Genomic DNA, 14,463 nt, shown 5'->3' on the forward strand with positions numbered 1-14,463 from the left:
GGCTCCGCGGCGTGCGCGCCGGCAAGCCCCGGGCCGCTCCCCGCGCCGCCAACCTGAGCCATCGATTGCACAAGAGGCTTGGGCCAGGATCAACTAAGCAAAAATCCCCACCGGGCGCTGACGTGCAATTCATCTTGATTGATTCTGGTGGTAATTATGTCACGTGACGCCATGGAGAGAAATGTCCTTATATCTATATCAGCTCTCGCCAACACGCCCCGGGACGGCTCCTGGCGCCGAGGCACGCGCGCGCTGGGGCGGATCAGTCTCCCGCTCCAGCCAGCACTCCCCGGGCGCTCCCTGACCAGGCTGAGCCGCAGGCTGGTCACCTGTGCGCCGCCGGCGGCCGCCACTGCTGGGTGCATCTGCCGCCGCCCGGCTGGGCCGCCCGCCCGCGCCCGCCCGCCCGCCCGCGCCGCTTTAAGTACGCGGACCGAAGCTGGCGGGGAGGAGGAGGGAGGGGGAGGAAGGGGGAGGAAGGGGGAAGGGAAAGAAGCGGAGAGCGGAGGGGGGAGCCCCAGCCCGGGGCACAGGGGACTAGGTGTGAGGTTGTGAGGTTCCCACCCCCCACACCCCTTCCTGCAGCCGCTCCCTCCCCCGCGACGCCGCCACCCCTCTGCAGCTTGCCGGTCAGAAGCTTGTTGCTTCTTTCTCAAGGGGCGTAATTGCGCCACTCTCGGGGCACACGGAGCCCTGATTTACATATTTCTCAGCCCAGCGCGTTCATCGCAGAATAACGTGGCTCCCCCCACTCCTGACCCCGGGAGCGCGAGTGCCAGCCTCGAAAAAACCCACACCAAAACCCTACCAGGAGCTCACCCAGGCCCGGGCCTCGGTGCCCACTCGGATCTCTCGCCCTCTCTTCTCTCTCTGTTCCTGTCTCCCTTTCTCCTTCCTTCGTCTCCCTTCAGTCTTCTCACTTCTTTCTCTCCTGTCCTCTCTTCTCCCACTTCCTTCTCTTGTTCCCTCTTGCCTTCTTCCTTCTTCTTACTTTCCCCGTTTCCTCTCCTCTTTCTCTGCCCCCTGATCTTCTCTCTTCCTTTCCTCTAGCTGTGTGTCACCACCTCTGTGCTCTCCCTGTCGCCTCTCTGCCTTTCCTCTCCCAATGCTAAAGCAGGGAGGAAGTTCAGCCAGCGGAGATGCCCCGTGGCCCTCTAGAAGCTGGGGGGTCTGGTGAACAAAAGGATCTGGAGTCCTACTCTAAAGGTGCCTGGCCTCCCGCTCCCCACCAATCGGAGACAAACCCCTGGCGCCTCCACCCTCCTCACCCTCTCTGCTTTTTGGCCTGGACTACGACCAGCCCGCCTCACAACCAGCCCCTTCGCTGCGTCAGAGACCCGCCAAGGCCTACGCATCCACGCCGCCTCCGGGTCTCCCCTAGGCTCCTGCAGTGCCCTTGGGCCGGCATGGTCTCTGCGGGGTGGTGGTGGGGGGAGCCCCCGGGAAGTCCGTTGGCTCTCGGGAGGGGGGCGGAATGCTCTCAGCAGCTTTTTCCTCCTTGCTTGAGCCTCTCTGCAGCACTTGGCCCTGAGAGCCCCCCATCCATTTGCCCCAAGGCCTCACTTTCCTCCATGGCCGCCAGGTCCCTCTTTCCTAGCCCGGGGGTCCAGGCGAGGCCTGGACTCCCGCCTCCAGGAGAGCCAGCGCTTTCCAAAGGTAAAATCGGTCTCTCAGAAAGAAGCTCCTCAAACCCAAATCCCAGAGCCGAGGGCAGGAAGTTGCCTCTCTCCCCAAGATTCCTCAGCCCAGGAAATCCCAGCACTGGGTTCTGGACCTCAGCCCTACGCCCAGGGCAGGCGGTGCAGGCTGTGAAGCTGGTTCCCTCCCTGCCCGGCCGCCGCAGTGCCCGTGTGGCAGGCTCTGCCCACCATGCCGACAGACAGAGAAAAGGCGGGCGATCGGAGTTCATATCTATTTTCTGGCCGTTGTCCCCCCCCTCTTTTTCTCCTCCCTCCTTTTCTCCCTCCCACTCTTCTTCCTCCGCCCCCCTCCCATCTCTGCTTTCCTCCGAACACTGCGCAAACAGGTCTGTGGCGACTGGAGGGCAAGCAGGCTCCCCCCGCCCCAGAACTGCTCATCGTTCTGTGCACCCCCCTCCCAGCTGGCACCCTCGCCCAGATTCCTGCTCGCCCCTTTCTCCTCGGTCCAGACCGCCAGCACACTTATCTGCCTCCCATCTCCATCGCCCGCCCAAGCCTCTCCCTTTCGGGCTCGTGGTCGACGCCCGTGGATCTCTCTCCTAAAATGGCTCCCCGGACACTGCACACTGGCCTGCGGCAGCTCAGGACCCAGGGCAGCGGCTGCAGGGACCCCGCCCCCCCTCCTCCAGCCGGGTCTTTACGTGTCTGGGAGTGCGCAAAATTCTCACACCTTCCCTTTACACGGGGTGGGGCACAGACAGCTCGCTGCCCCCACAGCGGAGCCTGCTGACCGCTGAAGAGGGAAATGGGGAGGACGGAACCATTCAAGTTCAACGACATGGCGATGGCGGCTCGGGCTGGAGCGCGCTTTGGCGGGGGAGGGTGCGCCATCTGCAGCGGCGCGCGGGTGCATAGGGGAACGGGCCGCGGACCCCCTGGCTGCGCATTAGCGCGGATCCCCGCCCCCACACCCATCCTTGGGCTTTCATTTTGGGCCCAGCCCGCTTCGGCCTTTTGCCCCAGCTCCCTCCTCGATCCTCACCTCAAAACCCAAGGAAAACCGTAGCCTTCCGACCCCGCGCGTCCCGCGAGAACCTACCATGAAGACTCCGGCGTTGTGGCCTTGTCCTTGCCTGCGCGGCCCCACTCGAAGCACAAGGAGCGCATCCGACCCTCCCGGCGTCCAACTGCTCCGCGAGTGGTAGCTTTCCGCGCAGCGCCCAGACGCGATGCGGTAATTTTGAGCCACCCAAGATAAGACACTAACTTGACCTTAACTTTGTCAGGGCGCCCCTGGTATCTGGAGAACGTGAACAGACACTGTCTGGCAGCCCTCGTAAAAGCTGGCTGGGGAAGGGATTCTGAGTCATTTCATTTATTGCCACTACAGTTCTGCAAGAAAGCTTTTCCTCCCTGCCAAACTTTAATTATTTATGCTCCTCTAGGAAACGAAAGAAGAGGAGAAACGCGGGGGAAAACACCCATAGCCAGTCCCTTCCCTGCAGAGCCTTCGGAATGGGCTCCCTAAGGCAAGTGACTGGAGAACAAAAATGTGGGGAGATCACCTTTGTCCAAGGACGGTCGGACAGGCGCTGTGCACCCCCCCTCACGAAGGGGGGGGTGATTACAGCTGGAAGAGGCGGGGTGAAGAGGCACCCCCCCCCCCCCGCAGACATGAATATTTACAACGGTTCTGGATTTCTCCTCCACCAGCCGGCCTCCCGGAAGCCTCACTAGCCCGCCTCCTTCGGGGAGAGCCCCGCGGTCGGCCCTCTGAGCTTGCAGCCCGTTGAATGTCAGCCGAGGCCATTTTTTCTCGTTTAAAACCCTTTTTCTTGGTCAAAAGGCCTGCCCGGACTGCAGCATTTTGGAGGACGCATTTGTCTTTGTGCGAGGGAATGTTGAGCACTCAGATTTCAGCATCATTTCTCTTTGCATTTGTTTCTTAGGAATTTCGTCGTGGTTCCAAATCCCCTCCAGGACCTTGGCTAGGAAAGGAGAGACGACACCACCCCGCCTTTGTATTTGTGCGGATCAGTAAAGGGGATAAATTTGAAAAACACTGCTGAAGCCCCAACGGACAATGGAGATTTTACACTTAGAATAATTTCAATCTCTTTGGGGAGTGGTCTCCATGAATTTCTCCTCCAACCCCACCTCCCAGGCTAAAGAGAAAGAACATGATGATTGAATGGTATACACTGGAAAGAAAGTGTCTCTCTGTGTTATCCTAGGGCCTACGTCTAATTCTGGTTTCCTAGTCCTTTACCCAGCTCTCTGGACCTGAGGTCTGCGTGTGGCCTCCGCCTTTGTTCAGCTGTTTTGGGGGAGAGACTCAGCTCTGGGTACCACTACCTCCCTGAGCCCCATCAGGTGGGAAAACATTTCTAAAGAGGGCCTCGCAGCCTCTTCCTTCTTTTTTCCCCCGCCGTTGTATTTTTTCTTAAAGGAGCTGTTTTAAAAATATTTTAAAATACCCAGCAAATTTGCTTCAGGAAAGGGGAGTTGAGCCCTTGACTACTTGGTATTAGAGATTTCATGGTTTTGCTAATTCTTCCACTAGCTAAAAGCTAGCAATTCTCTAGTTTCCATTTCAAAGCTAGATGGGAGTTGAGGTCTGCAAGAGGATGGTGCATAGTGAGCAGGCTTTAACTTTCCCAGCCTCAGCTAGAGGCTCCTAAGGCCTACGGGGTGCAGAGACCACATTTCCCAAGGGAACCTGCTGGGCTCCAGGCAGAGGTGCCAGTATGGAGGATTTCCACAGGGCATAGCCTGTTCCAAAGTAGCCTGATCGAAACATGGCCAGGAGAGATGTTTTGTGTTGAAATAATCTGAGGAATCTCATATCTTAACAGCACCACCCGCCCCCAACAGCAAGCCTTAAAGTTTGAGAATTTAAGCAAAATACCGAAGCCCTGGCCTGCAACAAGCTGAGAGTTCACCTAATGCCCTCCAATCTGCCCACAGTCCCCCCTCCTCCCACTTGGATGTTTCATACACATTTTGTTCATAGGCTTTTATACACCATTTTCTGACTGACTTGGAAGCCATTTTCTCATTTAATGAACAGTCAACACCTGCAGTGAAACCACAACCAGGAAAGAAAAACGAATTTGGTGGCCTAAAATCATTAGGAGGGAATCCGAAACGTTTTTGAAAAATTGACATCAGTCCCTTGACAGCTTGGCTGGGACCTGGATATTTATTTCCACTCAAAACATTTTGATGTATCTGATATATACAAACTATTGTGGTTTTTTTTTTTTACAAAATCAAAACAACATAAAACATGCACAACAACTATTAGAGAGCAAAGAAAATGCATTTAGTCTAAACATAAACTGCGGTCAGTTGGACTGAGGCTTGGGACTCTCTGTGAGGTGTTCACTCCAGATCTAGGGCCTAGTCCTCCACTGAAAATAAATCATTGGACTTGGGGAACGAATCTTCAACTCTTTGGCTGTCATACATCTCAGTAGGAATTGGGGGGCGCTACTTCTCAGAAGGAGAGGGAAAAGAGGTAGGGATGGTAGAAGGAGCTGGGGGGGGGCTCAGTTTCTCTGAGGGTAGGGCAGGACACCCCAGCACATGCAAAACAACTCCATCTAGCATCAGGAACCCCAGCCTCCACCAAGCAAGCCCAGCAGGGCCCAGGGCCATACAGGCACCACTGAGGCAGGCCAGACATGGGCTCAGAAAAGGCACGGTGGCTGAGGCACAGAAAGGCCCCAGGTGGAGTTGTCCAGTGGTGAAGAGGGTGAGAGAGGGGGAACTTCTCTACTTGGTCAACAGCAGCGACCAGGGGCTAAGAATTTGAGGGACCTCCTTCTTCACCCCTTGACTGATGGAGGAGCTTTCGCCTCTCCCTACGGTGGCCCGTTCCCCTAATTCAAGAAAGACATGTCCACACCTTTACCCACCTCAAGAGGGAAACCATATTTACAGTTGGAATGTAGGACACCCCTCTCCTTGCTCACTCCCTTCTCCTCCCCCTGGATATTTTCCCCACCTCTTAGTGCAACCCAGCCTCAGAGTAGATTAGCAGCTGTCCTCACCAGAGCTGAGTCCAATTACAGAGTGCAGGGCTCTGGCCTAGACATATGTGAGGAGATAGGAGAAGTAGGAGAAATTTTACCAGTCCTATCTAGAGATTGCAGTTTGCTGTGGAGCTTCAGCCTCCCTCGAATCCACAGGAAGGAAGTATCCACCCCATTCTGTCCAGCTGGAGGGGCCAGCCCAGCCCAAACTCCGAGGTGTCTTCGAATTTGTCCAGCCACACAGTCCCTCCCCTCTCCCCTTTCCTCCCAAAGTCTGAATGTCTAGGGTGGCTTTTGTCCTCCCAAACCAGCCAGGGCAGATGGGGAAGGGGTGCCCTTTCTTTCTCCAGAGCCAAGTTTCTGGCTTTGCCACAAGGGGCTTTGGCTGCAAAGAGACAGAATTGTGCCTGCAGCCCTTTTCTACTCCTTCCCGAAGGACGTCCTAAATTTAATTCCACTCTGAGCTCTAGTGAGGTGCCTACTAAATTCAAAAAGGACTGGGGAGAAGAGGAAAGGGAGTCTAGGTGGAAGCAGAAATCCAAGTACAAGGGTGCTAGAGTGAGCACCCGTGTAAATACCCCAGTCAAGAGCTAGGACAGGTGACCCCAGGCCCGCACTCAGGAAGCCTCAAGGCCAAGGTTATATTTCAATTTCTGCAGGCCCCACCCAGAGAGGTGGAAGCCTAGAGGCCCACTGGCCGGGGCTCCAAATCCTCTGCTGGCTTCTGGGGCTGCAGACCGAGCGGAAGGGTAGGGGGACCAGCGAAGACTGCGCGAAAGAAAAGCCCCGACTCCCAGCTCTTCCTTCACGCCGGGCCTCGGCTTTCAAAGGCAGCCCTGGCCGGCGGCGACCACGCGGGGGGCTAATACAGCGCCAGCGCCTGCTCGCGCAGGACCACGCGCTTCTTTTTCATACGCCGGTTCTGGAACCAGATTTTGACCTGCTGGTCGCTGAGGTTCAGCCTGTTGGACAATTCCTTGCGCTTCTGGCGGTTGATGAATTCGTTGAGGAGGAATTCGTTCTCCAGCTCCGCAATCTGCTGCTTGGTGTAGGGTTTCCGCTTCTTGCGGGTCCTCCCTGGGGCCGCCCCCCACGGCAGGCCTGCAACACAGCCCCAACCCAAGTCAGCCCGGCCGGCCGCTGCTTGTAGCCTGCCCGCCCCTAGCAGCTCCCCCCCCCCCCACACTCTCCCCTGCACCCCACCTCCCAACCCAGCCCAAACTGGCCCAGGGAGCATGGCCACCGTTTACCGTCGGGCAGCGAAGGTCGCAGGCAAGAGGCGACGCTCGCAGCCTGCACTGTCATGTTCAAGTTGAGCGGGCCCTTGGCGTCTTCCTTGAAGCCGGCAGCGCAGGGGGTCCCCTCGAGCAGGGCTGCAGAGCCCGCTGCCGCGCGGCCCACACCCGCGTAGTCATACTTGGCCGCTTTGAGAGCAGCGGCCGCGGGGGCCAGGCTAGACTCGGGGACGAAGGGCGGCCGCGCACGGCCACGGTCCTCCGGCCCGGCAGCCACATCGGGCGCGTAAAACTTGGCCTGCTCTTCGGGTCCGTCCTTGGCGCCCAGGGGCTGTAGGCCAAGCGGCCCGGAACCAGCCAGGTAGGGCTGTGAGAAGCTGCCGAAAGCCGTGGCACTGGCAGGCTGCGCTGGGGCGCAGGAGGCAGGCGTGGTGGCCCAGGGCAGCGCGCCTCGCGGGTATGAGATGGGGGGGAGCGCGGCCAACTGGCCGCCATTCGGCCGCAGGTTGGAGAAGTAGAAGGAGTCAGGCGACTGCAGATTCAGAAGCGAGCCCACATAGCCCGCTCTGTAGAGACTGCGCTCACACATCTCCAACAAAGGGCTTCGGCTGCGCTCGCAGCAGTATTTAGTTACAACCGGGAATAAGAGGACAGGCTCAGACGATTGGACGAAACTTTGCCTGCAGGTTCTTCAAAGCCGGTCATTTCAGCACCGCCTACATCCCCCGACCCGTTTCCCCCCCTTCAGGGTATTATGATAACACCCGCAATATTCGATGGCGAAGGACGAGGCTGCCAGGCAGAACCAAGGAACGTTGAGCGAAGGTGAAACCACTGGGAGTTTCCGGGATCAGCTTCAGAAGCTGGGGACATTGGGTGCCTTTGCCCGAGTGTCCCTTGGGATCCTTCTTGGTCTTGATGAGCTTTGCACTCCCTTTTTCCACTGGCTACCTGGGCCAGGCTTGCTTCTACCAGCTTTAAGTTGCAGCTAAGGCCTTTTCCAGTACTGTGCACCTCTAGGTTTGCACGGAGAGCCCACCGTGTGGTGGGGCCACCAGCTCTATCCCTAGGCCTGAGCAATGCTTCTCCTACCCTGATTCCTCCCTGCCCTGTTCCTCTGGAGAGGATTCTGCGCTAGTGGTCTAGCAGCGAAGACCCACACACTGCCTGAACCCAGCACAGTCCGAGAAATTTGCTGAAGGAGGAGAAATGCATCACAAACTCTGCCCAAGTTTGGCTCCCAGGAAGCTGGTTTCACACCAGTTCTGGTGTGCTTCTCCATGGCCAAACCCTCTGCTCCCAGGAAAGTTGCGGCCATCCAGGTCCATGGAGCATGCTGGCCCGGGAAGGGGCAGCTGCATTGGCCAATCGTGGCCAAAGGCTACATTCCTTTTATCGCCTGGAGTCACCTTGGCGACTATGTCCTGCCAACCAGAACTCCAAGCTGTTCAACTCCTCTGCAGCGGGCAGAGCAAGACGAGCTCCCCCCGACTGGTGTGGAAGGACAGAAGAGCCAGAGTCATTCGGCCGGGAACAGCGGGGCACACCGAGGCAGTAGGCTAGCAGCGATCCTCGGCTCAGCGCCTCCTAGGCGGCTGGCGGGTTCGGGGTTCTGGCGAACAGGGATGCGGGCGGGGCAGCTGTCCCTCGCCGGGAGCAGTGTGACAGCCCCCCCCCCGCCCCCCGCAGGCCCTCCGATTTAGTTTGGCCAGAGGGCTCTGGGTCCTCCTCTGCTGCTTTGGTCCCAAGAACCCCAGCGACCGCGTGACTGGCGCCCGCCCCAACCTGCAGCCCGCCTCGCCGGTCCCCGAGCCAAGCTGGAATTGGTTAGACCGCCAGCTCCGGCACGGAGACCACACAGGCGCCGCCGGAGGGCAAGGCTGACCACCGCGCTGCGACTTTATTGTGTGAGTTATGGCGACCAATTGGGCGGCTCTGGGGAACGCAGTCCGTCTCTTCCTCCCGCTCTAGGGCGGGGGTAGGGGGTGGGGATGGGGATGTCCGGGACTCTTCAGGGTTCTGTCAGAGTTTCCTTAGGAGCTCAAACTTAGAGACAAGAACTCCACTCCCCGTCCTCGGGGGGCTTGGGGTGGTGTAGGCATAAGCTGCAACCTCAGTTCCTAAGGACTTAGGGGATACAGGCTCTCATTTTGGGAAACTCTCCCTGTTTTCCAGGAGCTACAGCCTCCCCAGGCCCGAAGCTCCAGCTCCAGAGATCCCTGCAGTCTCGTCTCCTCCGATCTCAGCATACAGTGATGCTCCGGTATTTCCAAGTCCAGGGGTGTCTTCTCCGGACCCTTAGGCAGCGGCACAGCTGCGGTTTACCCCTGGGGACTAAAGATATAAAGGGGCTAAGTGAGAAACAGAAAGACTAGAACAACTAAACTCCCTCCATATCTCCTTGGCTCAGGATGGTGCCCCACCTTATCTCCTGGATTTATAATTTCCGAGGTCCAGCAAGCAAAGTTGTACGCTGGGAGCTGGGAGCTGCAGACTGCGCGGCGGGGGGCGGGGCGGGGGGGGGCGGGGAAGGGCAGGAGGCTTGGCTGGTGAGCTGGGGAATGGGAGAGAGGATTTGGCCGTGGAGCTAAACCGCGAGCTCTGCCAATGCCGCCGACCGCCCAGGAGATGGCGAGCAAGCTCCACGCCTGGCGACGCGCCGCCGCACGGTCAAGATCAACAGTGAAGGGCGGCACCGCCGGCCTGGGGTCGCCAGCCGGTGCGGTCACGGCCCTCTGCCAGGCTCCGCCAAGTGTCTCGGAAAGCCGGAGATCGTGGCAGCAAGGCTGGCCGGGACAGCGGAGTCAGAGTCACCCAGCAGGCTGCCAGACACGGGGAAGCGTCGAGGCCGTCTCTTTGTCTGGCTGTGCGTCCCGGCTGCAAAGCGTCCTTCGCCTCTTGACTCAAGCGTAGACGCGCGGGCCTTGAGTCTCCACCAGCGGCGCTCGAAACCTGCCAGGTTTCGGAGGCGTTCTCCCTGCGGCCTCTCAGTTTCCACCCGAAGGAAAGGCCTCTCTCCGAAGCTCCCTTCGCCCTGGCTCCCCGCGGGCCTCCCATCCAGCGCTTCGGCCACCTACCCGCTCCTCTACTCCCTCCTCAATTCGGAATATAAAAGGAATGCATATAAATAGCAAAGTCTTCATCTGTTATTGATTTAGCCATCAATTCAAATTCCACCGGAGAGCTTTTGAGCAGTTTTAATCTTCAGCAAACCTCCCATTTCTCTTAGGCGGAGGGAAACTGACGGGCCAACTACAGATGAAAGGAAAACCTCGTGGCAATCCCCCCATCCGACAGGAAACCTCAGAAACGGGCCTGGGAATGGAGTGCGGCCCTGGAGTCTGGAATTTACAAAAAAGGAGGGAAAACGACGATGGAAAAGAAGGGAAAACAGGCCCGTTTCACATGAAAGCACATCTTGTGAGGAAAACAGAGAAAACGTTAGAAACTCTTCCTGAAAGTGGAAGGTCGGGGTTGATGTGTCCCCATTTTCAGGGGTTATTTCTTCTCCAGTTTGAATCATAGTCCGTTCTCTTTCCCTCTCTCTCTTCTCTCTCTGTCCCTCTCTGTCAGTTAAAACGAAGTTGGCCGCCCACAGTCAACCATCGGTGCAAGATATGAAAAAATCAAGCGGAGCCAGAGAAAACGAAAGTAGCTTTGGACCTTGGGTCTCTGCGCTTTCTCTGGCAGATCCATAAGGGAGCCCTCCCGCCAGGAGAGTTTACACATTGTGTGAGATTTTAAACATGTGTATTTAACTTCATATCAAAAAGTTAGCAACCACTAAATTGATTTGTGTCCGGGCACTAACAACGGCGAGGCACCCAGTTCCTCAGCGGCCATTTCCCCGAGTGGCAAAAAGGCCTCTAAAAGAAAGTTCATAGTGCCTAAAAATTGCGACTAGAGGTTTAGGGTGTGCAATTATGGTTTCAGTCCTCAAATGCTGTTTGGAGGCTGCTCAGAGAAGGCGATAAGGGATCAGCTTGAAATGTTTCTTTTTCAATGGCCAAATATGGATATGTCTAATTTCAAGACCTTCGGAGAGTAGATATTTGTAACAGCCTTTCTAGGAAGAACACCTTCAAGTGAGCACAATTTCCTGTACCCAGACACAAACATACATATTGATTTAAAAAAATAAAACTATTTGAATAAAGTGATAATATTGAAAGAGAAGTAAAATTTTTATTGGAGATGTTTTTTGTCTGGTAAAAAATACCATTTTAGACACCACAAAGTATATTCTCATTTAAAGACATCACTACTTATGTTAAAGCCACAGGGAAAAGGGCAGAGAGGGGTGGCGGAAATAGAATGGAGGTTTCAGAGAGTAGAACTGGGATTGAGTTTCCTTCATCTATAGGGAACATCGTAATGTTCAAGACAACAAGATTTTATAATAAATAAGAACACAAGAGGTAACACAGGCTTGGAATAAGAAAACAAATATATAAAGACACAGAAGAAACAAGAGAGTTCTGTTTATTTGCATCTCCCTAGGAATAAAAAAATTTTAAATGCCTGAAGCACTGCACACATATCCCAGCTCACAGACATTTGCATCTACAAAAAAATCTCTCAGTTGTATAAATATGCAGCACTTTAAAAGTAGTTATTTATCATCACTTTCAGAAACATTTTTTTTTTTTTTAAATCTTGAACTATAGAGCGCCACATTTTTCGTATTTGTTAGATGTCTTAAAACTCCACGAGAGGCTCAATACATTTGTTCAGACAGTCAAGTTCTTCACTGGGTTCTGGATAAAAGTTCCCACCCATGGCCACATTGATTCAGTCTCTTTCAGGGGACTGAGGAGATCACCTCATTTCTAGTCCCACAGACCCAAGGTCAAGGAGAAGGTGTGCATTTATACCATCCACAGATCACTCTCACAATTGCAGCCATTTAAATGTTTGCATCTAGAGCTGGGGAAATGAAGGCATCCATGAGGACACATTATTTTCAAATTAAAGATTATAAAAGCACAAATCGACAAGGTATACTAAACACATATAACTACAACAGCAAATGAAAGACCCAAAGTAGGGAAGACTGTCTTCATTCCAATATCGATACAAACCCTTTTTAATAAGGTAGCTGCTTTTAAAGCCATCACAGTACCTCCAGCCGCCTGTTTTTAGACTTTCCCAGTGACCCTAGAGCACCGTTTGCCCGGAGCTGTTTCCACTTGCCTCAGGGTGACTGCTGAGAGCTAATGATTAAATTGCCCAATCGCAGCATATGAATGACTGCAAATCCCTCTACCCTAGTAGATTATGAAGATAATCAGTGCTGGAAACAGGCATATGAAGTGATTTAAGAAAATAAAACCTTAAAATCATAATGGCACTTCTGAAATTCTTTTGGGGGGATTATTAAAAAATACTTCAAGTCCTTTATACTGGCCTGGAGGGAGAAACAGAACATTAAAAACATCATAAAAAAAAACTAGACAAGAACAAAATCAATAATAAACAAGTAAGAAACAGAACTACAGAGTCAGGTTGGGTAGCAAAAGGTTTTAGAGCCAGATAAGGGGAAGAGAGAAGAACAATTCACAAAATTTGCCATCATTGGCAGGGAGATGGGGCGAAATTAAATACATATTCAAGTCTTTCCGAAGGTCTTTTGGAGACAACTGAAAGCATTTAAACTCTCTTTGGCCAATCTGGTCCACATCAGGAGACAGTGTCTTTGAGCTTGGAGACGATTTTCTTGTCTTTCACTCTTCGGTTCTGAAACCAAATGGTCACTTGTCTCTCGGATAGGTTCGTGGCAGCCGAGATCCGCCGCCGCTTGTCCTTGTTAATGAACTTGTTAATGGCATACTCGTTCTCCAGTTCTTTGAGCTGCAGTTTGGTGTAGGGCACCCTCTTCTTCCTCCCCCGACGGTAGACACACATGTCTGGCTGATTTAGAGCCACATCCCCTGGTATAAAAAACAGCATGAAAAAAATTAGACCAGGGATTCTGGAGCACCACTGGGGGCTGTGTGTGTATGTTTGGAAGGGGTATGGGGAATAAAGAAAACCAGGCTGCTTGCATTTTATTATTATTTATACAGACATATTATTTACACATTATTAAAGAAAGCTTATTTACACTTCAAAGTGAAGGCCATTTGATGGATCATCACGGTTTCTCAAACCAGCATCTTAACAAGCCTTCAATTTTATGGCATGGTTATTGGGGACTGTTATAAGGATAGTTTCTGCAAATGCTGGTTGCACACATACAAACATACGCAGACTTTAAAAAAAAATCCAGGTTATTTTGTTCAAGCTTTGATTTCTTGTGTTCCTGTGTTTGGAGTTTGTGAGCTCTTAGAAGCTTTAGTGGTGACCCTGGGGCAGTCATATCCTTTAAAAGTGGGACCCAACTCTGTGACACTTCTTCGGGGAGGAGGGGCCAAGGCCTGAGCAAAGGGCACACGCAAAGACCCTCAACTGTGGGAGAAAAACAGGCTTATGCCCACACACAAGAAGAAAAGGGTTGTGAGAGGGACAGTTTAAATCAAAGGAGAAATGTACAAATTTCAGGCAAACTATAGGAACTGTTCCATCAGGTTAGCCTTGGCTGGGCGAGGAGCACAAGCGCAGCTCCCAAGTAGGGACCTACACTCCTAGTGCTTTCTTTCCGTACACTCTCTTCCCTGCCCCCACTCCCTCCCTCCTGGTCTCCCCGTCCCCCCCCCCCACGCCCCCACCCGGAAACGCCGCCTTCCCCCAGCGGGCGCCCCGTGGCCCCCCCCCCCCCCCAACGCTCCTACCTGGAAAGGATGATTTCCAAAAGTGGGAGCCCTGTGGCTGGTCCTTGGCGCAGTACACCTGGCTGTTCCACCCGTTGGCCAGCGTCCAGGACTGGTAACCCTCCATGGAGATGTACGCCTCGTGCCGAGGCTCCCCGGAACCGAAGGTAGACACCATGTCGATGTAGCCAGGCACGTGCTGGTAGGGGCTCGTGTAGCCCTGGTAGAAGGACACTTCCTTGGCTCTCGCGGGCACCTCGTTGGCCGGTACGCTGCTGCTCGCCAGGCCCGACACGTCCATGTACTTCTCCACCGGGAAGCCTCCCAGCGAGGCGTGCGGCGACGACTTGAGAGCGTTCTGCTGTAAGCCCACGCCGTGTGACATGCGGCAGCTATAGTAGCCGTTGCCGAAGTGGTAGCCGTAGCCCAGAGCTGGGGCGCCCGGAGGCGCTGCAGCGGCCGCGCCGGGCGCCGGACACTCTTTGGCGGAGGGAGCCTCCGGACGCGCTGCGACCACAGCCGAAGATGACGACGACGAGGCGGAGCCCGCACGCTCAGAGGTCCCGGGGTACGCGAAGCCCGAGGCCGCCGCCGCCGCCGCCGCCGCTGCCGCCGCCGCCGCCGCCGCACGCCCGGAGTGTGTCCCGGCGAACACTGGCGCCGAGAGGAAGCCGCGACACTGGCCCGGCGCCGCCGCCGCCGCCGCCGCCACAGAGGACGAGGAGGAGGAGGCTGGGGCCGCCCCGGCGGCCCCACCGTCCGCCCGCAGCCCGTCCATGTCCCAGCTCCCCGCGCGGCTCAT

At 55.1% G+C, this 14,463-nt stretch overlaps 2 protein-coding genes across 2 annotated transcripts; both read right to left on the bottom strand.

The window, feature by feature from the left end:
• Positions 1 to 6,539: 6,539 nt before the first annotated feature.
• Positions 6,540 to 7,501, bottom strand: HOXD12 (homeobox D12). Its single transcript, XM_035006629.1, has 2 exons — positions 6,928 to 7,501; positions 6,540 to 6,778 (listed from the first exon to the last, which is right to left on the bottom strand). Exons 1-2 carry the CDS (start codon positions 7,499 to 7,501, stop codon positions 6,540 to 6,542), a joined length of 813 nt encoding a protein of 270 aa, XP_034862520.1.
• Positions 7,502 to 12,591: 5,090 nt separating this feature from the next.
• HOXD13 (homeobox D13) lies at positions 12,592 to 14,463 on the bottom strand. Its single transcript, XM_035006630.1, has 2 exons — positions 13,683 to 14,463; positions 12,592 to 12,842 (listed from the first exon to the last, which is right to left on the bottom strand). The coding sequence occupies exons 1-2, from the start codon at positions 14,461 to 14,463 to the stop codon at positions 12,592 to 12,594; spliced, it is 1,032 nt and encodes a 343-aa protein (XP_034862521.1).

Source organism: Mirounga leonina, unplaced genomic scaffold (assembly GCF_011800145.1).
Source record: "Mirounga leonina isolate KUSES-001 unplaced genomic scaffold, KU_Mleo_1.0 Mir_151, whole genome shotgun sequence".
Classification (NCBI taxonomy): Eukaryota; Metazoa; Chordata; class Mammalia; order Carnivora; family Phocidae; genus Mirounga; species Mirounga leonina.

Bases quoted from the DNA above. Each gene is read 5' to 3' on its own strand.
- HOXD12 (XM_035006629.1), bottom strand. From the start codon at position 7,501: ATGTGTGAGCGCAGTCTCTACAGAGCGGGCTATGTGGGCTCGCTTCTG. The intron at 6,779-6,927 runs GTAAACGGTGGC...GCTGTGTTGCAG, and splicing joins GCGACCTTCGCTGCCCGACG to GCCTGCCGTGGGGGGCGGCC.
- HOXD13 (XM_035006630.1), bottom strand. From the start codon at position 14,463: ATGAGCCGCGCGGGGAGCTGGGACATGGACGGGCTGCGGGCGGACGGT. The intron at 12,843-13,682 runs GTAGGAGCGTTG...TTTTTATACCAG, and splicing joins TTGGAAATCATCCTTTCCAG to GGGATGTGGCTCTAAATCAG.